Below are 25,884 nucleotides of genomic sequence, written 5' to 3'. Positions count from 1 at the left end.
CATCAGTCTGCCATTGATGAGTTTTTCATGATTGACGTACGTGTGGGTGTATGTGTATAAGTTTAAAGTCCTGCTCTGATTCCTCACTATGGTTTAGAGGTAACCTTGGGTTGTTAAAGGCATGCTATTGGAAGACAAGCCCTCTGGCAGGTTTCACTTAGTTAATCAACCTAGCAAAAGATACTTCAAGAATCTCCCTAAGTTAATCATGCAAAACTTAAAAATAATATATATATATGCACATATATACACAAACATACACACATGCATGTGTGTGTACGTGTATATATATACACACGTGTATGGGTGTGTATATGTGTGTGTGTGTGTGTGTGTGTGTGTGTGTATAGATATAGATAGATATTCTCCTGACAAGACCTTGATTGGCAGTAGGGTGGTGAAGTTTTCAGTTACTGAAACTATTTTATAGAGATTGTGATATGCAGCATATCCAGCTGATGACGGAAATACTTGGACTTGAGAAAAGCACCTAGCTTTGCTTTGATTCACTGTGTTATCCAGGGCTGCTTTTGTTGTCTTGCAGGAATCTAAAATGAGACTAACAAAATAGTTGTGAATAGATTGATGAAATCTCAATTCTGACCAATATGTCAGGGTTGGGGTCTTGGGGTGATTGATTGTATGGCTCACCTTCTCTTACTTGTCTTGATTTATAACCAGTTCACTTTTGTTTTCAAAGCCAACCAGTTCTTTTAAAATATATTGCTTCCATGACAAATATGACACTGTAATGAGTATCTCGGACAAAATGATTTTGATGTATTTTGTTTAGAGGGCATGTGTTATGGTAAATTAAGAGTTGCCTTTGGAGCCAGTAAGACTTGGGCTTAAGGCCAAACTCTGTTATTGGCTAGCTAATCCTGGCTGAATCACTTGTCCTAGTCAATTTTCTGAGAGTATAGGATGGAAAAAAAATTCCAATGTACATTGGTAGAAGGTGAAATCTCAAGTAAAGTCTTTTTTTTTCTTCCTTCTGTTGTTCATTAATAAGAGTGTGTGCAATTAAATGTGAGGTGGAAGGTGTTCTTCAGATGTGAACATTGTTCCTCGCTTCAGGGAGAAACTCCTCGACTGCAATTATGTGATGTCCTTGTAGCCCTCCTAGACCATTTAATGAGATCTGTAGCAGCCTTTCATTTATATTGATTGACTTTCAGAATGTATTGACCAACCAGGACCTTAAAGGTTAACTGGAATGTGACCTGACATTAAATGCATTGGCAGTGCCCACAGTCTTTGCTGTGTGTTCTGTACTAGAGCCTCTGATTGGTTAATTATACAGGTGGGGTGGAAGAGTTGGTACAGCATTGATCCAAGCAGTACACCATTTCTGTTCACATTTTTTTACGGGGGAGAGGGATGTCTTTTGTAATTTCATATTTTAAAAATAACCAGGTAATACCAAACAATAAATATTGGTGATCTATCCACTAAATAATTCAAAAGATTTAGAGAAAGGATTTGGTTTGAATCCCAAGATATATTCATGTACTTTATCTTCTATTAAAAAAATTCCCATGTACTCATAATGTTATGTTTTCATGCATACAGTAGGCACTCAGTGATTGCTTTTTTTAAAAAAAAATTCTGAACTTAAGAAATAGAACAAGCATTTACATAACAAAGTTGAACAGAAAAAAGGGGATTGCACCTGAAATTACAGATCTGTTATGTACAACTTACTATTACTTTTAAATAATCAACAAACTTATCATGTAATTTTCTTTCCCCCACCTTAGAGATGGGTACCATTGGACACAAACAATATTGCTCTTACTGCATACAATGTTCTCTTGGTTCTTCTCATTTTGTTCTTCATTATTTCATGAAAGTTTTTGTATGTTTTTTTCTAAAATCATTGAACTCATCAGTTCTTATAGTAGAGTAATATTCCATCACAAACATATACCACAATTTATTCCGCCATTCCATAATTGATGGGCATCCCCACAATTCCCAGTTCTTTGCCACCACAAAGAGCTGCTATAAATATTTTAGAACATATAGGTTCTTTTCCTTTTTTTCCTAATCATCTTGAGAAACATACATAATAGTGGCATTGCTGTGTCAAACGGTGTAGGCAGTTTAATAACTGTTCGCGCATAATTCCAGATTGCTCTTTGACAGATCTCTCACCGATCCACCAACAAGGAATTAAGGTCCGAATTTTCCCGCATCCTCTCCAACATTTGTCACTTTCACCTTCTAAATGATTGCTTTTTAACTGACTACCTCTAATGGTTGTTTTAACTCAAAAAACCCAGGACGTATATTCTAATGCAATTTAATTAAATATACACCAGTAAAATGAATCCTTTCATCTATTATCAATCCTCTTTCTGAAGATGTAGGTATCCTGATGTGTGCTTCTGTGTTTCTCTGTGACAAAAAATATTTTTTGACATTCATGCATGTGGCAGAGAACAGAAGTGGCAAATAGGTAAACTAATCCTGTTGCCCTTTCCTCCACTTCTGGTTTAAAAAATACATCTATTTTGATGTATAAAAGGAGTGATTTTGTGATGAAAAGATAGTTTTCCAAACTAAAAAAATGATTCATCATTACTGAGCTGAGTTTCTGACCTACCAAATCTTGACTTATCAATTTTATGGCTTAGGGTCTTAGAGAGTTACGGGAGTTTTGGGGACATTTAAGTGACCTCTCTGTCCATGGTCACATAGCCAGTATGAATCACAGGCAGCATTTGAATTCAGATGTTCATGACTATGCAGTATTTCATAATGACTCTAATTCCACTAAACAGTTACTGTTTTCCATTAAACAATACTGTAGAGGAAAAAAAAATGGCTAAAGGGAGACATTTCAGGGCCAAACAGTGCTTGCTGTTTCAAAAGATTTGTTTCTCATTTAATAACCTTAATGTTAGTGAATAATTTATAAAATAATCATTCAAGTGGATGGGTTTTGAGTAATGGCTAGAGCTATCTAATTTTTTTTTTCCTCACAAGTGAATCTTGAGTATTTTCTGTAGCCTGGTAAGGGATCATGTGTGAAAACAGGTCAAAGTTTCTTTGATTGCTTCATATTCTCCTCTATTTTAAAGTGTTCCTGGGAAAAACGCAGGTAATGACAAACTCAGAAATGAATTGTATCCTCAACTTTTTTTTAAGTTTTATGAATATCTTTTAAATATACTATCGACATTTCTTTATCCTCTCTTGTCACAAAGAAAAATCAGTTAAGGAGAATTAAGACTGTATGTAGGTTGCATTCTACACCTGTAGTCCCCCACCTCTCAACCAAGAGGACCAAGATATGTTTCATCACCTCTTCCCTGAATCCAATATTAGTATTGATCTTTAATTTATATTTTACTTACTTTTGGTGGGTTTTTTTCATATATATTGTGATAAATATGTATCTTGTTCCTTGAATTCCTCTGTCTTTATTCTGCATCATTTCATATGTCTTCTAATGTTTTAAAATGATCTGGTCTTTCATGTTTAGTTTGTTTATACATGTATTACTTCTTATGATGTTGATACAAATTATTGGTCTGAACCTATTTTCTACCAAAGTGATTTCTAGTTTTCCCAGAAGTTCTTGTTGAATAGAGAATTCCTCTCCTATTTCTTTATGTTCTGAGTTTTACCAATACCGGAATGCAATGTTCATTTGCTCCGAGGGCCTGTTTTTCTATTTTGTTCTAATGATATACTTTTTTATCTTTATTTTTTTTTTGAAAAACACCTGCTAATTAGTTTTGGTGGTGGTGGTTGTCCAGGCATGTGGGACTCTTTGTGGCCCTGTGAGTCCAAGGGATTTTCTTGGCAAAGATACTGGAGTGGTTTGCCATTTCCTTTTCTTGTTTTATGCAGTTAGTGGTTAAGGGACTTGCCCAGGATGACAAAGCTAGGAAGTGTGAGAGGTCAGATTTAAACTCTGGTCTTTCTGACTCCAGGCCCAGTATGATATCTACTCTGCCACCTAGCTACCCCAGTGATGATTGCTCCTTGTAACATAGGTTGAGGTCTGATAATGCTAGGGACCATTCATTCTTTAATTTTTAAAATTAATTTCGTTGAATTCTTGACCTTTATTTCCTTCAAATGAATATTGCTATCATTTGTTGTGTAGTTCTTTAAAATAACCCCTTAGTAGATTGATTGGCATAACACTAAGTCTGTAAATTATGTAGTAAGTTCTAGTTAGGTTTCCAGGATAGCAAAACAAAAAAAAAGTGCATTTAACCCACAATGTGATAGAAACATGGGGAACTGAGGCAGTTCAGTGAGTCAAAGTGAGAAGAATGAAGGAAAGGAAGATTAAAGAGGATTTATGAGTTTATGTGGGAAAGAAACTGTCTCAGGTAGAATTAGTTGAACTGAAAGGAGTAAGAGAAATCTTAACAGCTGTATGATCAATTTAGGCAGGAAAAAGGAGATGATAGATGTTGAGTCAGAAGTTGGTATTTTTCTAACATTGGCATATCCCAACAAGAAAAAATGAAAATCTAATTATTTTAATCTTCCTTTATTTCTATAAAGGATATTTCATAACTGCTTTTATGTAAGTCCTCAGTGTGACTAAGTGGGTTAATTTCAAGATATTTTATGCATAGTTTAGTTATTTTGAATGGAATTTCCCTATCTCTTATTCCTGGAACTTGTCAGTTGGATGTCCAAAAAATCTTAGTGCAATCTAAGCTATAACAATATGTATATGAAAGGACACTTATGAAAGGATGTTATTTTATATTTTGCTACTTTATTGAATCTATTAATTAATTTGATTAGTTTTTGTAAACTCTCTGGGTTATCTAAGTAACATATCAAATTATTTCCTAATGGAAAAAATTTTGCTTTTCTTCTCATGTTTATTCCTTCAACTGCTTTTTCCCCCTTCCGCTAATATTTTTACCGTTTCTAGAACTTTATTAAATAGTAGTCCAGATCATAGGCAAGTTGCTTTACCCTGATCTTATTGGAAATGCTTCTGATGTTTTTCTATTAAAATCCAAAAGTTCACTTGGAAGTTTATTTGGAACTTAGAGTGCTTCAATGCATAGAAACACTGTTAGAAGCTGTAGTTAGACTCCAGAGCAGCAAAGAAAGTGCATTTAACCCAAAATGTAATAGGGAAATGGGGAATTGAGGCAGCTAAATGAGTCAACATGAGAAGAAAGAAGGAAAGGATGATTAAAGAGGATTTGAGAGTTCATATGGGAAAGAAACTACCTCAGATATTATTATTTGAGCTGATTGGGGTAGGAGAAATTTTAATAGGCATATGATCACCTTAGGCAGGAAAAAGCATGATGTTGTAGTCATAAGTTTGTATATGGAACTAGATGTATGTGGCTGAGAAAGTAATACCTTAATGTGATTTGAGGTAGAGGGAATCAGGATGCAACCAGCTAGTTATGTGTGATGTTTGCAAATTGTTCATAATGCCATATATTCCAATCCATACCTGATTATGAATGCCCTATACAACCAGAAATGGTCATCCAGTTTTTGCCTGAAGATTCACAATAGTGGAAGAGGGGACCAAACTGCCTCCTAAGGCATCTCATTTCATATTTAAATAGCTTAAATTGCTAAAAATTTCCTTATAGCAAGCTCATATTTTCCCATTTTGCATCTTTGAACATGGAAAGAGGGTAAAGGGCTAGGAGAAGGTCATCAGGGAAGACTTGAGAGAAGAGTAATATTTGAGTTTGGCTTTACGGGATCTGGTATAACAACAATGATCAGAGGTAAAGAGTGGACTTATTCTAGTCTAGCCAAAGGGAACAGTGAGCAGAGGGAAAGATGAAATAAAGCACTGGGTCTATTTGGAGTACAGGAACTAGATGGAACAGTGTGAGGAAGGGAGTAAGTAATATAATATTAGATTCAAAATGGTGGGCAGCCACTGAATTTCAAAGATCTTAAGTGCCAGTGAAAGGTTTTTTAAAATTACTTTCTTGGCAAACAATGAAAATTTTAGATCATGTGTTCCAATCGTATAACACAACAAGTTCACATTTACAGCTTATCCCTGGAAATGCTAGTAGATGTATTCTGTTCCTGAAGGTCCCATGATATGTATAGAAGAGTGTCAGACTTGGAGTCAGGCCTCCTGTGTTTGAACCCTGGACCTAAGGTTACTTATGTGCCTGGGGATAAAGTAATTTGACTAATGTGAAGCTAAGTTTACACATCTGTAAAACCAAGCCAGCATAGCATAAAGTTCAGAGAGCCAGTCTTGAAGTCAAGAAGGCTTTGGATCCTAGGCAAGTCTTTCGAGCTTACAGGTAACTTGCTGCTAATAGAAGTTGAAGAGTAGTTGGTAAGCAGCATCGATAGAGTGAATTTCCTAATTTGGTGTTCCCTATGCCAGTGAACTCCTAAGCATGGTCCAAAAATGGGGACAATCAACTGTTTTAACTATAGGAGTATTGTGAGCAAAATGCTTTGTAAAACTAAATGGGACAGGCTTTGGACTTGTGATTTAATTTATGTGAGGATCTCCCAGATAAGGAAACTCCCTTTATTGATGCAGGTCCACATCTCCTCTGTAGTTTATAGTTTCAGAAAATTGCCTAGAACACTGAAAGGTTGTATGACTTGCCAGTTGTGTCTGAGATGAGATTTGAACCCAGGTCTTCTTGGCTTCTAAGATTCTCTCTCCCTCTCTCTCCCTCTCGCTGCCCCCCCCACTTCATGTTGTCTCCCTAAAGCCCTTAAAAGTGGCTATCTTAGTCTAGAAGGTCTGCTTGTTCAGTCATTTTTCAAATCATGACCTGACTCTCTCTGACCCCATTTGGGGTTTTCTTGGCGAAAATACTGGAGTGTTTTGCCATTTCCTTCTCTAGCTCATTTAACAGATGAGGAAACTGAGGCAAACAGGATTAAGTGACTTGCCATGGTTACACAGCTTGTAAGTGTCTGAGGCTAGATTTGAACTCAGGAAGATGAGTCTTTCTGACAACCTGTGCTGTCCACTGTGCCACCTAGCTGCCTTAATGTATCATAGTCCAATTCTTTTATTTTATATTTGAAACCACTGAAGACCGAAGAAGTTGAGACCTAGGCAAAGTCCCCCCCTTTAGTTTATGAACACACATCACCTTTTGATGTAAACTACTAATTGTCTGTAATGATCAGTTATTAAAGAATTATTGATCACTGTAACAACAATGCATGAGACTAGCAGCTGCTGTGGCTGTGTAAGACCAACAACAACAGCACACAGGAGGGCTGCCAGCACAGGTTCTTTGATCTGTTTTTTCCAAGGAAAGCAACTTTAAGGGGTTAACAATCTCACTTTAATTAAACATACATATACATTCACTTAATTCAGGGAGAAAAGACAGCACCCTGAACTTCAGAGCAAATACAAACAGAAATTACAAGCATACATTATAAACAGATCAACTAACACAAACCAGTCTATCCATAGCAAGACATAGTTACCAGAGAAGCACCAACATCTGGGCTATCAAAGCCAGGGGGGCTGTTTCAACAGTTTGCCCAAAGTCTGGTCACTAATACTCTTTCAGTGACTGTACCACCAAAGGCAAAATGCCAACCTCAGAGCTCCTATACTCTGTTCAGGACCCTGAGGGCTGGGGACAATTTAGTATTTAGGGTGAGGGAAAGTTCTTCAAACACTAGCACCATATCATATACCTATCAGTGACTCCCAATTGCCTTAGAGCTGAGAAACACTCCAAAACAAAAAGATCCCATTTTACCTGCCCTTTAAAGGCGCTTGATAGCCTTAACATCCCGAAAGAGAACAACAGCAAAAATTCCTGCCTTGATTACCATTACAATCACTAACCTATCAACAAGCATTTAAGTGCCTATTATTTCCCATACCAGGACTCCAAAGACCTCCCTTAAGTAGTTTAAATTGTATCAATGAAGCTACTTTAAGTAATTGTTAAAAACTTTATGAAAAGTCTCATGAGGGTAAGGAATGCATAGGACTCAATGTAGATTGAAATCTGGTTTTTGGCACATGACCAATGTGGGAATTTATTTTCTTGAATATACATATTTGTTACAATGGGGTAAAAGAATATTATTCCATAGTGGGAAAAAATCAAGTCTTTTTAGACTGACAGGAATAAAACAGCTGTTCCCTCCTCCTAAAGATTCATTTCAGATCAAATCAATTGTATCCCTCAAAGATTTATTTTTACTACAGCAAATTCTCATTCCTCCTTTTTAAACCTTATTTCTAGGTTGACTGTTCAGATCACCATTCCTACTCCAGGAAAAGGCTAATATGTGGATAACAATAAGCTCCACTTCTACTTTAAAATAAATCCTTATCTTCTTTGGGTGAAGAATTTTTTGGGATAGAATTAGAATCTCTAACTTAATAATTCAACTTAAGCCAATTCAACAAACATTTTTTATGTGCTTCTTACTCTGCAAGGCACAGTTATTGGCTATAAGAGGTCATTTCTAGTTAAGGCTCAGTGAGTTTGGGAAAATAATTTCTTTCAGTGGGAGGCTTTGTGACCTCTCTGGACCTGGCAATTTAAATTTAATTTGAGTCAACTTGATTAATTGGTGGTAACAACTTCCAAGAAGGGAGTAGAGTTTGCTTAACTCAGTCCACTGAACAGTTTATTTCATTGCTGTCAGAAGAAACTTTAATTCAGTCCTTTTTTTCAATCAAAAGTATCCCTTTAATGGGGTGGTAAAATGAACCATAAAGATTTAGTGGAAATTCATTTGTTTTGTCCTCAATCAACAAGCCTTTACTTTAAAAAAAAAACAAAACATAAAGGTAAAGGACCTACATGTATAAAAATATTTATAGCAGCTCTTTTCTGGCGGCAAAAAATTGGAAATTGAGGAGATGCTCATCAATTGGGGAACGGCTGAACAAATCATGGTATATTATTGTGATGGAATACTTTTGTGCCATAAGAAATGATGAGCAAGATGTTCTCAGAAAAACCTGGACCTACATGAACTGATGCAAGTGAAATGAGCAGAACCAGGAGAACACTGTACATAGTAACTTCAATATTGTACAATGAACAATTGTGGATGACTTAGCTGTTCTCAGCAATACAGTCCCAAAATACTCATGATGAAAAATGCTGTCCACCTGCAGAGAAACAACTGATGGAGTCTGAATGCAGATCAAAGTATGCTTTTTAAAACTTTCTTCATTTTTTTGTTGGGGAGAGGTCTGTGTTTTCTTTCATAACATGACTCATATGGAAATGTTTTGCTCGACTGCACATGTATAGCCTATGTCAAATTGCTTGAATTCTCAATGAGGGGGGGAGGGAAGGGAGAGAGCACATTTGGAATTCAGAATTTTAAAAATGTTAAAAAATGTTTTTACATGTAATTGGGGAAAAATTAAATTCTAAATAAATAATTTCAAAATAAGCCTTTACTAAGTACATACTATGTGCCAGGCACCATGCTAGGCTATTCAGATACAAAAACCATAAAAGAAATACTTGCCCTCAAGAAGCTTATGTTCACTGGGTAGAAACAGCATGTGCACATGTTGTTATGTGTACATATAATAATATATACGCATGTATGTGTATATATAAATATAATGTACTATTTTTTTTAGGTGAGGAAGGGAGGAAGAATTACTAGTACTTGGTATTAGCAAATACCTCTTTTTCATGTAGAATGACATTAGATAAAAAACCAAATGTGACTATATATAAAGCATGGGATACAGGACAAAGGGCCAGCCCTGGGGTCAGGGAGTCGTGGATCAACACATACTGGTTTTATGATACTAGGCAAGTCATTTAAAATGTCAGTGCCCAAGGAAACTCTGTTAAGAATAGACAGCACCATTGCCTGTCTTCTTTGGTAGAGGAAGGTATCTATGTGGGAGTATTGTATACCAATGATACCATAGGTAGGTCTGGGCCCAACTTAAAAAAAATTAAAATGAAATGACTGGAAATACAATTTTAATATATGGATAAAAGTGAGAATTGAATTGCTGGGAAGACTCGTTATGTTTATTTTTTCCATTGGAGTGATGAGTAGGAGGAGGAGGAGGATGAAGACAACGGCCAATATTTCTATGAGGCCCACTGTGTCCTAGGCACTATGTTACAAACATTACATCCTTTGATACTCACAACAACTCTGGGAAAGTAGGTGCTATTGTTATCCCTGTTTAACAATTAAGAACCCTGAAGCAAGCAGAGGTTAAGTGATTTACCCAGGGTCACATAGCTAGTAAATATTTGAGACTCGATTTGGACTCAGGCCTTTCTGATTTCAGGCCCAAGGCTCTATCCACTGCACCACCTAGCTGCCATTGAAGTTGTGGTGCAAATTTAGTATATTTGCAAAGTATCCCCTTTGCAGAGTGAAGGGATTATAGATTGTAATTTTTCATCAATGTTTGCCGTACTTTATGTGGCAGTTTTCCTGAAGTATATTTTCCCACTTTTTATTTTGTTATAATAATACAGGCTGCCACTTACATATCACTTTACATATTTTTTTTTCATTTGATCCCTATGGTAACCCTGGGAGATAGGTGTTATTATTATCTCCATTTTACAGATGAGGAAACTGAGGCTGATAGAGATTAAATAACTTGCCCAGTGTTAAACAGCCAGTAAGTGTCTTAGGCAGAATTTGAACTCAGGTCTTCCTGACTCCTGGTCTGTCTCTCCTTACTATGCTACCTTGAGCCATAAGGTGTAACTGAGGAGAGGGAAAGTTAAGTGAGACATTGGGGAATGTGAGAGGATATAAAACCAAAAGATATCAGAAAAAAAGTTTGTTTTTTTTTTAAGGAAACTATTCCTTTTGGAAAAGGTCCATAGAGAGGAATATTTGGGAGAATGATTTCCTGATTCTCCACAAGGAATAATGTCATTTCCTTTCCTTTTGCGATGATTGGTCTGGAAAAAAATCAAGGCAGGCAGAATGGCCCCTGGAAAGAGCTGCAATGCTACTGCCCTCTCCTTTCTTTTCATCTTACTTTCTTAATAGAAGCTCTAAGCATTGCATTGATATGGACAGCTAAATTTTTCTTTCCCATTTCTGTTTTGTGCAGACTGAAAACCTCAGTGGGATTTCAGTTTGCTTCAGCAACCGTGCCTGCTAGTCTTATCTCAGTGGCTCTTCTCTAGCGATTTCAGTTTGAAGAGAAACTGGAAATTGTCTCATTAATTAGGGGTCCTCACTGCTCTCTTACTGGCTTAATGGATATCATCTGACTGACTGCATATTTGTGTTCCCACACCGCCCCCCCCCATCATGAATTAATGATTTAGACACTGTAGACCACTTCAACAATTTCTAGATTTAGAATCACAAGGCTTGGGCTGAAATATGACATATATTAATTACAACCTGTGTGACCTTTAATCAAGCCAGTTTTCCTCTCTGGACTTTAGTTTTCAAATCTCTTAAATGACATTGGACTAGATGACTGCTAAGGGCCTTTCAGACTCTAATTATATGATCCTATGTAATTTTTATTCTCCATTTTAAAAAAAATTCTGATGAAGAAAATCTATTTTCTTGACTTGCCATAATCTCCTCCCTACAGTGGAAAAAAACAACAACAACAAAACCTTTGTAAGAAATATGAATAGCCAAGCAAAACAAATTCCTGTATTGGCCATGTCCAAAACAAACACAAATGTCTCATTCCACACTATGAGACCATTGACTTTCTGTCAGGAGGGGCAGCATGTTTCACATGATTAGGTCTCTGGAATAATGATGGGTCATTACGTTCATTTCAAAGTTATATTTCTTTACAATGTTGTGATCGTGGGTGTGTGTGTGTATACATATACATATATGTGCTTATGTGTATGTACACATGTATTTACATATGTGTATATGCATGTATATGTGCATATATACACATATGTATTTCTCTTTATTCTTCTTACTCCATTCCGTATCACTTCATACAAATGATACAAGTGTTAATAGGTTTCTCTGAAGCAATCCTTTTCATCATTTCTTAAAGCACAGTCACATTCCATTACATTCATCCATTTCCATGTTCAGTTTTTCACCGAAAAATAATATATCCCATTCATTCAAGGCAGTGAGGGGGGTAGATTTCTTTTTGTAGCCATAAATGGAAATGAATTATCAGTGATCAGAGGTCAGTTAGAAAAAAAATTGAGAACCATGTTTCTCCAATGTGGTGGCTCCTTTAAGTACAGAATACAGCTATATAGCTTGACTCTGGTCTGCTTATTAATCAATTAGTCAATATGTGTCAAGTGCCTACTATGTGCCAAGCCTACTATGTGCTAAGCACTGGGAATACAAAAAGAGGCAAAGGACAGTCCTTATCTTCATGGAGCTTATAATCTAATCATAGTGTGGAAGTGCTAGAGAAGGGATATCACAGAAGAGTTGTCATACGGACCTTGGGTAGTCCCTTTTCCTATTTGTGAATGAGGGAATGAAAAGAAATGGAGCAGGATCTCTGTCTGCCTTAATGGTTTTGGGTTCTGGGCTCAGAATTACAGCATGTCTTCATGACCTGTATCTTTCTTTATTTTCTACTCTCGTATTTTCTGTGCCTGCTCCATCAATCTGACTAGAGGATCTAGTCAGATATGTGACCTCTCGGGATCAATGCATAAAAAGTTTTGATGAAAAGGAGAGGTAATTATTCACACCAAATATAGTATGTGGTTAGTTAGAAATCCTACAGGCGATCACATAGATCTTAATTCAGTGAAACTATCCTAGTAAATAATGCATAAAAATAACTTTTTAATTCCTTCACAATTTTCTCTCTTCAGGTGTCCAAGCTGGCTGGTGTCTTGGTGAAACATGGTGTCCAAAAGGGGGATACCGTGGTGATCTATATGCCCATGATACCACAGGCAATGTATACCATGCTGGCTTGTGCAAGGATAGGGGCCATTCACAGCCTCATCTTTGGGGGCTTTGCCTCTAAGGAGCTCAGCACCCGTATTGATCATGCAAAGGTAAGCCTTTTGGTTTGGAGGAAAGGTCTACTTTCATCTTTTGGGAGTAAAGGCTTTTCTATCTGAGTGAGTGAATTCAGTTCAAGTCCACAAGCCCTTATTAATTACCGAAGAGGGTGGTATGGCGTGGACGACAGAGAGCTGTTCTCAAGAGGCAGGAAAACCAGCCTCTGACACATCTTGGTTGAGTGATCCTAGGCAAATTGCTTATGCTCTAAGTCCTCTAAGTGATTTTTGAAGAATATAAATAGCAGAGAAGATGCCAAATTGCATTGGTAGAAGTTCCTCGCTGGAGGGAAATCCCTGGTCCAATACATGTTCCTATATAGCAAGCAAAGATGGTCCCTACCCACAAAGAAACTACATTCTACTGTATACAGTGTGCAAATATAAGTATTCAGTCATTCAAACAAACATTTTTAAAATATGTACCATGTGTTGGGTGCTAGAAGAGGCTCTGTACACATAAGAAAAAAAAAAGATTATCATTTCTGCCCTCAAGGAGCTTATGTTCTATTGGGGAGACAACACATTGCACAGACAGTTGTATACAAATATAGATGACATGCATACAAAGTGAATCTTGTGGGGAGACCTGCTGCTAATAGGCAAGGCCTCGTTTGAGGTGAGCTTTGAAGGAAGAAGGGAATTCTAAGAGGCCAGATTGGGGGACAGCCTGTGCAGAGGTGTGGGGAATGAGACTATGTGCCCCTTGAGGACAGGGGCTATCTTCTGCCTTTCTTTGTATCCCCAGCACTTAGTAGATTGCCTGGCACTTGGTTAGGTGCTTAATTAATGTTAATCGACTGAATGAGAAGGGAGGTGGATTCTATTGTTGTATGTGAAGAACAGTAAGAAGTCCAGTTTGGTAGGCTGTAAATAGGGAAGTTGAGTGTTGTTGTAATAAGCATGTAAATGAACATATGAGCAAGACTGTAGAGGACTTTAAATGCCAAATGGAGGAGTTTATAGTTCATCTTATAATAGGTAATGCTACTGTTGTTCGGTCATTTCAGTCACATCTGACCCTTTCTTACCCCATTTGGGGTTTTCTTGGCAAAGACGCTGGAGTGTCTTTGGTTTCCCTTTTGCTTCTCCAGCTAATTTTACAGATGAGGAAACTGAGGAAAACAGGGTTAAATGACTTACCCAGAGTCCCACAGCTAGGAAGTGTCTGAGGTCAGATTTGAACTCGGGAAGATGAGCCTTCTTGATTCCAAGCCCAATGCACTATCCGCTGAGCCACCTAGCTGCCCATAATAGGTAACTGGGGAGCCACTTGAGTTGAAATGTCATCATAGGATTTGAGAAGGGATTTGAGAGATGATAGGCTTGAGTGAGGGAAGTCAATTAGCAGGGTTTTGTTGTGTTGTGGTGGGTTTATGGGGGCCTAAGCTATGGTGGGTGTGTGAGTAATTTTGGGAGGGCAAAAGTTCTAATAGCAAAGGGGTTCAGGAAAGGCTATGTGTAAGAGGTAGCAGTTTGGTGGAAGTTAGGAATTTTAATGGGCACAAGTGAGAGAGAGGTCATTCCAAGAATGGAAGGTGGCCTGGACAAAGCCATGGAAAGAAAACATGGCACGAAGAGTCAAGTTTTAGGAAAATAGTGACTCTAAAGGTAAGATTGGCTTGGAGAGACACAGGAGACAGGGAGACCAGTTAGGAATATATTAGAATATTCCTAGTCTCAGCTAATAACTACCAGAGCAGCAAATAGGATTAAAAGGAAAGGAAGCAGATGAAAAACATAAACATCACTGAAAAGTCTGGATAATTTTTTGTCTATGGTAGTCAAAGAAGAAGGAACTTTGCAGATTACTCTAAGAATCCCTGGCTTATTGACTGAAACTATAGCGTACCATTCATGGAAACAGGGAAGTCAGGGGTGAGGGTTAGTTTGAAGGGCATAATGCTGAGTTCACTTTTAGACATTGAATTTGAGGTTCAAGATGCGGGGCATGGGGGTGGAGAGAACAGTCAGTTAAAAAGATCCAGAAAATCACCAGAGATGTGAGAAAGGGAGCATAGCTTTGGGAATCATCTACACAGGAGAGAGCCAGAGGAAGGACATGTTGAGAGAGGTGGGAAGGAATTTAACCTTGAATCCTTTTATTAGTGTGAATAAACAAGAGTTGAGTGTATTAGGATATGATTGATTGTGCATTTACTCCACTTGTGGTTTTTATTGAGGTACCAGTTAATAGGGAGCAGGGAAGGGTTTCACCTCCTGCTTGAAAAGCAGCATTTCATTAGTTTAAGTTCATTGACTCAGCAGTGTCAGAAGGAAATAGATACTAATGGCAGAACATTGATAGGCTTACATCAGATTCAATTTCAATAATCCTTCAGGTGTAGTCAGCCTTTTATCTTTTATCTTTGGGGTGGGGAGGGAGGAGGGAGCAGTCAGTGAATCTGGAACATGCAGTGGTTACAGTAATTAATAATAGATTTAAAGAGTTTGGCTTTAAAATTATGTATGAGATTAGCTTAGCAATACTGTGCTAGCAGATGCCTAGACTGGCCATTTCATTTAAAAGTAGCCAGCCCAAGTGCCAGGAGAAAGTCGATTAAGTATTAAAAAATTCAGTGCATAGCTTTGTAGTTTTAGAGCTAGAAGGGGCCTCAAAAGAGGATTTTTAAAAATGATTTAAAAATGACTAAGTGAATAAAGAAACCCGTTTCTATTGAGCTACTAAGACATATATATATATATAAAATATGTATATATATATAAAATATGTATATATATATAAAATATGTATATATATATAAATGTGTGTGTCTCTATATGTTATATATATGTATGTGTGTGTGTGTGTTGGCGTGTGTGTGTAAATGTATGTGAATGTGTCTATTTGCAAGGCAATTGGGGTTATGTGACTTACCCTTGGTCACACAGCTAGTAAGTGTCAAGTGTCTGAGGCTAGTCAGGTCCTCCTGACTCTAGGGCCAGTGCTCTATGCACTGTGCCACCTAGCTGCCCCTGACATAAAATAAGTTTTAGTTTAAAACACTGTCTTGAGGGAAAGTTGGGTTCTAGCAAAATACAATTAACCATTATTCCACACTCCCCATTTCTCTTTCTTACCTCTCTACCTTCGCTCATGCTCTTTCTCTAACCTCCAGGTGTCTCTTTCTGCATCTGTTTATGTTTATCCACCCACCCTATAAGGCTTTGCTCAAATACCACCTCCTCCCTGTAGCCCTCCCTAATCCCCTTTTTCCTTGAGCCAGCACTGATCCCTCCATCCTGTGAATTCCCATAGTTCTGTTTAACAGAGCCCTTTGGCAATTCATTGGAGCCCAAGGACCTAGTCTTAGAATAATGTTTTTAAATGCATGGAATTAAGTACATAGGATTAAAAAGAAAACTAATTATACTGAAATAGTTATTTTTTAAAAATCTATGTTTTTTAAATTCATGGGCCCGAGGTTAAGAACTTCTGTGAGAAAATGTTTCTACCGGTCCTATAATCCCACATCCCACTTTGTATTTATTTCTGTCATTGTCTCCCCAACACAGTTTTAGATTGTAAGCTTCTTAAAAGCAGGAACTCTCTTGTTACTTGTATTTTAATTCTCTAGCATGTCACACAGTGTCTTGCATATGCTAGGAGCCCACTAACAGTTTGTTGAGAGGCATTAAATTAAGGAGAGGAAGAATAAATGATGAGGTAAAGAGAATGTTGAACTTGGAGTTGAGAAGGGTGGAGTTCTAATTCTGTTGCATTCATTTGCTAGTCATGTGACCTTAACCACATCATTTAGCATTTCTGAAGCATAGCTTCCTGTTAACTTAAAATAATAATAACTTGAGAACATGTTTCAAAGAGTTTCTGTGAGGTTCATTTCATGATATATGATAAATATTCTGCCAAACTTGAAGTCCAAACTATATTCTATTATGCCCAGACTTGTGATTTAATTGGTATGGTAGCTCACTAATAAGAAAATTCCCTCCAGATTTGCAACAAGTTTATAATTTCTGGCTTTAGAGAGCTGCCTGGGGAAACTGTCTGAGTCATACAATCAGTATGTGTCAGAGGTAAGGCTTGAGCCCATATCTTTCTGACTTAGAAACCAAAGCTCTTTCAACTACATTTCTTTTGGTAAATGTCATTCATTCATTAATTCATTTGTTTGCTTGTTTATTATCAAACACTATATTATACTGCAATATATATAGTATAATATAATATATTCAACAATAATCTTCTAAGACTATAATTACTATGGTGGAATATGTATGTATTCTGACTTAGTTTAAGGCAGTTACATAAGACCGAGCTTAGTGGCTTTTTGAAAAAAAAAAAAGAGAATATGCTACATTTTTACAGAAAAGTAGGATGCAACTCTACCTTTAAAATTTTCTCAGGCTGGATGCTTATTGTTTCTATTCCAACTTATGAATGATTTATTCCAGTAAAAAGTTTACACATGTGGGCTTCACCTTAGTAAAAGAAAGCAGTGTGGAGATAAATCTCAGGAAAATCCCATTCCTAGAGGAAGAATCAAATTTTGACTTAAAACCTTGTATTTATATTATTTTTTCCTAGGTGTAAATTATAATAATTTGTTTATCATTTTAAATTACCTAAGAAATGCTATCTGGCTACATTATAGAGACCTGTTACACATTATTAGCTATTTAAAGCACTGTGGCTATTAACAAGTGAACTATAAACTGAGCCAAATTTATAGAAATAAAAGCCATTCCCCAATTAAGAAATGGTCAAAGGATATGAACAGGAAGTTTTCAGAGGAAGAAATTAAAGATATCTAAAGGCATATAAAAATGCTCTAAATCACTATTGTTTAGAGAAATGCAAATCAAAACAACACTTAGGTACCACATCTCTCCTGTCAGATTGGCTAACATGACAAAACAGGAAAATGATAAATGCTGGAGAAGATATGGGAAAATTAGAACATTAATATATTGTTGGTAGAGTTGTTAACAGATCCAGCCACTTTGGAGAGCAATTTGGAACCATGCCCAAAGGGCTATAAAAATGTGCATACCCTTTGACCCAGCAATACCACTCCTAGGGCTATCTCCCAAAGAGATCACACAAGTGGGAAGGGGACCTGTATGCACAAAAATATTTATAGCTGCTCTTTTTGTGGTAGCAAAGAACTGGAAATCAAGGGGATGCCCATCAATTGGGGAATGGCTGAACAAGTTGTGTTATATGAATGTAATGGAATACTATTGTGCTTAAGAAATGGGGAAGATATGGACTTCATAATAGCCTGGAAAGACCTACATGATCTGATGCTGAGTGAGAGGAGCAGAGCCAGGAGAACATTGTACACAACCACAGACATATTGATTCTGTGATGACTAACTCTGATAGACTTGACTCTTCTCAGCAATACAAGGCTCAAAGACAGCTCCAAAGGACTCATGATGGAGAGAGCTGGCTACATCCAGAGAAAGAATTGTGGAGTCTGAATGCAGACTGAGGCAAACTATTTGCTCTCTCTTTTTTCCTCTTCCTTTTTGGTTTTGTTTCTTCTCTCTCATGACTCTTTCCATTGGTCATAGTTCTTCTTTGCAACTTGACTATTGTGTAAATAAGTTTAATGTGAAGGTTTATGTAGAATCTGTATAGGACTGCATGCTGTTTTTGGGGAGGAGTGGGGAGGGGAGGGAAGGGAAGAAAATGTGAAACTCAAGAACATGTAGAACTAAGTGTTGTAAACTAAAAATAAAAAAACCTAATTAAAAAATTAAAAAACAAGTGAACTATATTTAAATTTTAGACAGTAAGAGAACCAGTCTGTTTTTTTTTTCTAATATTTGATGTATTTCATTTTTTTACCCTATTTTTTTGTAAACCAATATTGGAACTTTTCTTTAACAGACACAATGTATCATTACTATTTATTGAACCACCACATTTTGAGTATAATTAATTGGATTAATAATTTTATCTGCTAATCCTTATTTATCATTTTCTTTGGAAACAACATTTTTGGAAGCAAATCTAGGGAACTATTTGTGGGGGGGGGAGGGATTTGTATATTTTTTAATTTGGTCTTTCCAATATTTAAAAAGATTATTGTATTTTGTATCTACCTTTTAAAATACAGAAGTCTTTTTTATGACAATGAGTTTTTGTTTTAAATGTAGGCCATATTAAGTCATTAAAAGCATTAGAAAGGCTTACAATTTGAGGGCAAGTAAATTAAATTTGTGTGGCCATACATAAGGATTTATGAAAATTAAAAGGTTTCTTTTTTGGTGTCTTTCAGGGAATGAGCAAAAGCATACTTTTTTAAAGAGGTATAACACTTCCATGCTATATATGAAGGATTATGACTATCTTATTATACTCCTAATTCTTGAAAGTAAATATAGTAGATATTTTAACTAATAATTACTTTCTTTATTTTAGCCCAAAGTGGTTGTAACAGCATCCTTTGGAATAGAGCCTGGGAGGAGAGTAGAATATATACCGCTATTAGAAGAAGCCATGAGGATAGGAGAGCACAAGCCGGGCAGAGTTCTCATTTATAATCGACCTAATATGGTAAGTCTCATTGCTGATTTTATTCTTATTTTTAAGTTTCATGCTAAACATGTATTAAGAGTATAGGTTTCAGAGCTGCAAGAGATCATGGGAAAAATCTTCGATATTTAAAATATACAGTGCTAGGAAGAGGAGATTTGTAAAATAAATGTTTATAAGCACGTGAACACATATAAATGCACATATACATACTGAGAAATACATGTAGATATATTTGTGTATGTATGTGTGTATATATATACATATATATATATATATATATATATATATACACATATAGGTAAATTCACACACACACGGATGCATTTATATTTTATGTGCCTAAAGAGGATATATACGTTCTACATTTTGTTGTCTTTTCTTCTCAGAGGTATTGCTACTGAGAAGATCTACATAAACAAAATAAATTGAAAGAAAAAGATAGAATTCAGATAAATATCTATAGTAATTCGTGGCAATAGCTGCTTGCATGCAAAACTGCTATTTGTTGATCTTTTTTTCAGAAATGTGTATGGGAAAACATATGCTCTGAGAATGATTACTATATGTGTGGAAGTTTCATCTGATATCAAAAGTTTACATTTTATTCCTTACAATCATCCATGGGGAAAGCAATTAGAAAGCTAATGAAATGTTCCATTTTTACATCTGATGTAAAGGATCATCATTTAGTGGCATGTGTAAGACTTCATGCCTTTAATGTAGGTGTTACAAGAAAGGATTGACTAAGATCCCAGGCTTTAAATGAAATGCTTTCTGGGTTTAATGGAATGAATGCCTGACTACAACTCTTGGGCTAGTCACATAGGACCTGACTCTTGGTTTCTTCAGCTATCAGATGGGGAAAATGATTTCTTTCTCACCTGTCTTACAGGATTGTTGTTGAACTAAATAAAATAATGTATGTGGAAAGGCTCATTGGTATTAGTATAATACTCATCTTTTCCAATAGCTATGGCTTGTATAAAATGTTATTGTAGCTTATAGTTGGTTTCATTTTTCAGACCATCCTTTTTTTCTTTTTATTTCAAAGGAATTTTATTTTAGGAGTATGTCACGTATAATATATGGATCTGGACTGTACCTGTAGAGGAATACATATATACACAAATATATGCATAAAAACATATACACATATAGGTATATATACCATATGGGTGTGCATAGACACATGTATATGTAGGCATCTATACACACATGTATTTATACATACATGTATATGTAATAAACATATAATATACACACAAAAATACCTACAATATATGTGTATCTCTATATCATATATATTGGCACATTTAAAAATGTTTTAATCTAAAACACTTAAAGTACAAACACAAATGTAGAAAAATACATCTAATTATTTACTGATCAGCACCAACGATTTATTTTTTTGTTTCTTCAGCTCTACAATTTCATCAGTGTTAAAATGTATGGGGAATTCCTAATGTGGAAATTCTTTGTACTGATAAATATCAGCTGTCTTTCTAACTTGGATTCTTTAAGCATGGTCCAGAGTACAGGGAGTTTCAGTGACTTGTCCATGGTCCTGGAAGTATGAGGAAGTATGTATTAGAGATAAGATTTGTATCCATGTCTTCTGATCCTAAGGCCAGCCCCTCTCCACTGTGCCATACTGCGTCTCAGTGGCTTTAATAAAAGCAAGCAAATAAACAAAACAAAAATGCTAAAAGAACTGATGTAAAAAAAAAAAGTTAAGAGGGACTCACATTATTGGATTTATTACATGTTCTTCCCTTCTGTATATATTAGCCTTACAATTCTCTTGTGTTTAAAAAAAAAATAGTTTATAGCTGAAGCCACTCTTTGGAGAGCCTTGTACTTTTTGTAGCTCTCACTCTTAGTGATGTTCTGCACAGATTCAAGGTGTTGCACTTATGTTCTACATTTACATGATCCACTATGTCCCCATGTTTTCTTGAATATTTCCTTTGAGAGCCCAGGTGTTAACAACCCCAAGTGATTGCTCCAAGGATTCTGATACTTCATATAGTCTATACATAATTCTGAAAGACTTCATATCTAGGAATATATTTTCATTTAATTATCCATTCTAGTTACTATACTGTATTTTATAAATTAAAAACACTTTCCTTTTTATGAAATAAATCAACCAAGTACTAATTTTAGGCTAGAAACCAAAACATTCTTTGCAAATGGATACGTGAACAATGTGATTTTTTTTCTGTATCTAAGAGACTCATAGTAATACATTTTTCAACAGTGTACCAGGAGCTAAATTAATAAAAAAAAACAACAACACCTCTAAGCAAAGAGGAAAAAATCATATTTCTCTATCCTTAATTGACTCTTAATGTTGTAAATTTTTATTTCTGTGATTGAGAAAGTACTCGGTTTGGGATTCTTCACTATGGCATAAGTATCTAGGGTACTTTAGGGATTTTCCAAGAGACAAACTTACATAGGTTCAAATATAATGTCAAATTTTGTGATGCTCTTGAGAGATCCTCTATTGAGAATGCTCAGAATAAATGTGCAGATGGGGAGAAGAATAAAGTGTTTTAAAGCTGTCAATTTGATTGCTACCTGGTGATTTTCATCACCATTTTAAAATCCTGTGTGACATTTTAGTACCCCATAGCTCATGAACTGCTATACTCACTGATTTTACTGCTCTTTCTGTCCAGAAGATGAATTTTAAGTTTGTTTCATAGGACCTAAGACATTGATTTTTGTTTGTTTTTGTTGATGTTTTAGCTCTGGTCATTTTCAAATCAGAAAGTATGAAGTCAGTATTGAAGTGGTTTAAGTGGGGATAAGGATGAAGAATAGGAAAATATAAGCAACTCTGATTTTTTTTTCTCTTCTCCCCTAAGCGCCATATGTAGATATGAATACTTCATTGCTAAAGCTTCCTCTTATCACAAGAGGAACTCCTAACACTTCCTCAAAAACAAAGTGGTATTTTCAGAGAATAGTGTGTGTATCACTTGTCTTTCCCCTTATGGAAAATCCATGCTGATTCAGATAGTAATTAAATCCGTAGTAAACTCTTCTTTCTGCTTTGAGCTCAGTAGGGTGACAGGTATTAAGAATGCCCTTAGAAGTGATTTTTCTCATTACTCAGGCTTATATTTTAGCCAGAGAAGGAAGTAGCTTGGCAGCCATTCCTAGGTCTCAAACAGGAGTCATTTTGCTCGAGCTGCAGGAGGCCTAAAATAAAAATAAAATAAATTCATTCTTTCATTCCTATCTCCACAATTCTGTTTGCTTAGGATCAATTGGTCCTAGTGATCCAGGCATACTGCCTTATTATATATCTTTAAGGTTGTATGTCTGTGTGGAGTGGGGGTATGGGGGCATGGTTATCTTTCTCTACCTCCATGAGACAGTGATAAGCACTTTCTTCCTTCTCATCTCTGTCCTTAGAGCTTGGACTCTTCCTACTAAGCCCCAAACCTCTTTCTAACAGATTCTTTAGCCTCTAATGAAAACAAAGAACCCCAAACCTTACCATTTTCATGGTAAAGGTATGGGCTGTGGTGTATCTTTTAGAGTTCATATTATGATTCAAAAAAGTTAATGTTTTAATACTAGTTGTGAGCATGTATGGTGCCACCAAAACAAATTAAATCATAAGCATCACATGTAGGAGGATGTTTTATGCTTTGGGACCTGGAATACCTCTTAAGTAATACTTTCAGATCAGGAGTTCTTGAGATGGGTTCCTCAGATGTCCCTCAAGACTATAAATTCGCAGATCAACTATAAAAGACCTATGAAGGAAGATGCTATACCCCTCCAGAGAAAGAACTGATAAATAGAAGTATGCATGGAATGGTTTTACATATGTTTATAAATCAGTGTCAAATGGTGGCCTTCTCTAGTGCGGGGATGAGGAGGGAGGGAGACGGTATGGAACTTAAAATGTAACAGAGGGAAGAAGAAAGGAAAGAAGGGGAGGGAGAGAAGAAAATCCCATGAATAGATTTCAGGGGGTCATGAACTTAGAGGGGAAACAACTGCATCATTCCTTTCTGTAGCCTTTTAACTGAAATTTAGCATTTCCTTTAATCATTTAAAAACATTATTCTGAAAAGATGTTTCATGAGATTGTAGAAGTTCATGAAGAAAAAACAAAAGATTAAGAATACATGAACTATCAGTTATAAGTCTCTAACTGGAAGAGATCTTAGAGATCATCTTGCCCAACCTCATCATTTAGCAGTCGCTTGTGGAAATTGAGACACAAGAACATTAAGTGACTCTCTCAAGGGGCAGCTAGGTGGTGTAGTGTTAGAGCCTGGGCCTGCAGACAGAAAGGCTCATCTTTGTGAATTTAAATCCAGATTCAGACACTCACTAGCTTTGTGACCCTGGGCAAGTCACTTAACCCTATTTTCCTCTGTTTCCTCATCTGGAAAGTGACTTGGAGAAGGAAATGGCAAACTGCCATAATGTCTTTGCCAAGAAAACCCCAAATGGGGTCATGAAGATTAGGACATGACCAAAAAATGGCTAAACAAGAGAAAGGTCCAACAGGTAGTGAGTGTCAGAATGGGGATTTGAATTCACGTCCTCTGACTATGAAAAGACTTTCCAGCGTGCTAGAGGTCACCCAGAGTAATTTGTGGTATTTGTCCTTCATTATCAAAGAGGACCATGACATCAGGGAAATGATGACGTGACTTGCAGTTGACTTTGACTTGAGTGAGGGAGGGCTGTGCAAGGTCACCAGCCTCACTTTCTACTCCAGAGCCATCTGGGTCCAGTGGCCTGATATTCTCCAGGACGACTGGAGATTTCATTGTGGATGCTCTTTTCTTGTGTAATGTGTATGAGACTTGAGGCAAACCCATGACTCTGAGATCCCTTTCAGATTGTACAAGGTGATCACAGTTGTATACATCAATTTCTCTACGTGACTTAATGGAAAACATTAGAATTTTCCCTAAATACTCTTCACAACCTAAAGTTTCACATCATTAACACTTCCCCGCTAAAAAAATCTCTGCCTACTTCCCTGTCTCTACTTTTAAGAAGTTTGAGGGGAGGGCAGCTAGTTGGTACAGTGGATAGAGCATCACCCCTGCAGTCAGGAGGACCTGAGTTCAAATCCGGTCTCAGACCTTAGCTGTATGACCCTGGACATAAATAAGAAATTAGTAATAGGAAATGAAAGATGACAATTTCCCATCACAATTTCCTCTGTTTAAAAAAAATAGTTTGGGACTGGAGGTGTTGTGACAAGATCCATAGATATCTTCTTGCAAAAGGGGAGAAAAAAAAATCTTATTGGATTGTTAGATTTTAAAGAGTACCAACTAATTTCTAATTTGCATTTTTTGTTTTGGGAAGCACCTGGATTTGCCCAGGGTAGATTGTTCCTTTATTATAATTTTTTTTTCATTCGCAAGTAGGAAGTCTGATTTGACTTTCTAATATCCCCCAATCAAAGGTATCTTTTAACTAGTTGTTTTCCCATTGTGAAAATTCCATGCAGTGCATGGTAGTAAAACATTCTACCAAGGGAAATTAAAAAAAAAGACAGGTGCCCAAGTTTATAAAGTTATGAGTATTAATTTTCAGAGACATGAGGGGAAATTGGATAAAACATACAGATTATCTTAATTACAATAATTTATGTTGTAATTATCTGACCTGAAATAATATGGTTTGCATGGAAATTTCTGCATATTTGTCTATCAGTTTTGAAATCATTATGTTGGTCCCATGTTGAAGTTTAGTTCAGCTAATTAGATGGAAGTCTAAGAGAGGCAGCCCAGCTTAGTGAATAGAGAGCTGGCCTCAAAGATGGGAAGAGCTTGGCCGAAATCCTGCCTGTGCTACATACCAGATGTCCCTTCACCTCTCAGTGATCCAGGTAACTCTCAAAGGCTCTGAGGTGCAGAGAAGGTGCCTACCCAGACTGGCAGGAGTTTCTTCATGTGGGAGTTCCCCTTACCAGTGATATAACAGGCCCAATCTTTATCCTCTAATTTAGACTGCTTAAAAAAATTAAGTCAGATATTTGAATTTATCTAAAAGCTTTCACTGTCTGATCTTTTCTCTTGTGGTGATTTTTTCCAATGAAAACTTCTGCATTTCTGCTTTTTAAATTCATAGGAGGCTGTTCCTCTGGCTCCAGGTCGTGATCTTGATTGGGATGAAGAGATGGCAAAAGCTCAGTCCCATGACTGTGTCCCTGTTCTCTCAGAACATCCACTTTATATTCTCTACACATCAGGAACAACTGGATTACCTAAGGTATACATTGTTTCTAGGATAAACACCACTGACTACATGAATTTCTGTCACCCTGAGAAGATGTTTAATTGCTGTCCAAATGTTAGCTAATTGACCTCCACCATACAGAATCCATTTTTTGCTGGAATTACAGGTTTGGTTTTG

At 36.5% G+C, this 25,884-nt stretch overlaps 1 protein-coding gene across 1 annotated transcript in view; it reads left to right on the top strand.

The window, feature by feature from the left end:
- The window catches only part of ACSS3 (acyl-CoA synthetase short chain family member 3), a 233,562-nt gene that overhangs the window by 49,845 nt on the left and 157,833 nt on the right, over positions 1-25,884 (top strand). The window contains 3 exon segments of the mRNA XM_036759566.1: positions 12,771-12,959; positions 19,360-19,494; positions 25,600-25,740. Of these exon segments, the coding sequence (XP_036615461.1) occupies positions 12,771-12,959; positions 19,360-19,494; positions 25,600-25,740 (465 nt within the window).

Source organism: Trichosurus vulpecula, chromosome 5 (assembly GCF_011100635.1).
Source record: "Trichosurus vulpecula isolate mTriVul1 chromosome 5, mTriVul1.pri, whole genome shotgun sequence".
Classification (NCBI taxonomy): domain Eukaryota; kingdom Metazoa; phylum Chordata; class Mammalia; order Diprotodontia; family Phalangeridae; genus Trichosurus; species Trichosurus vulpecula.
Note: the sequence above shows the minus strand (reverse complement) of the source record. Positions and strands in the feature narration are given on the sequence as shown.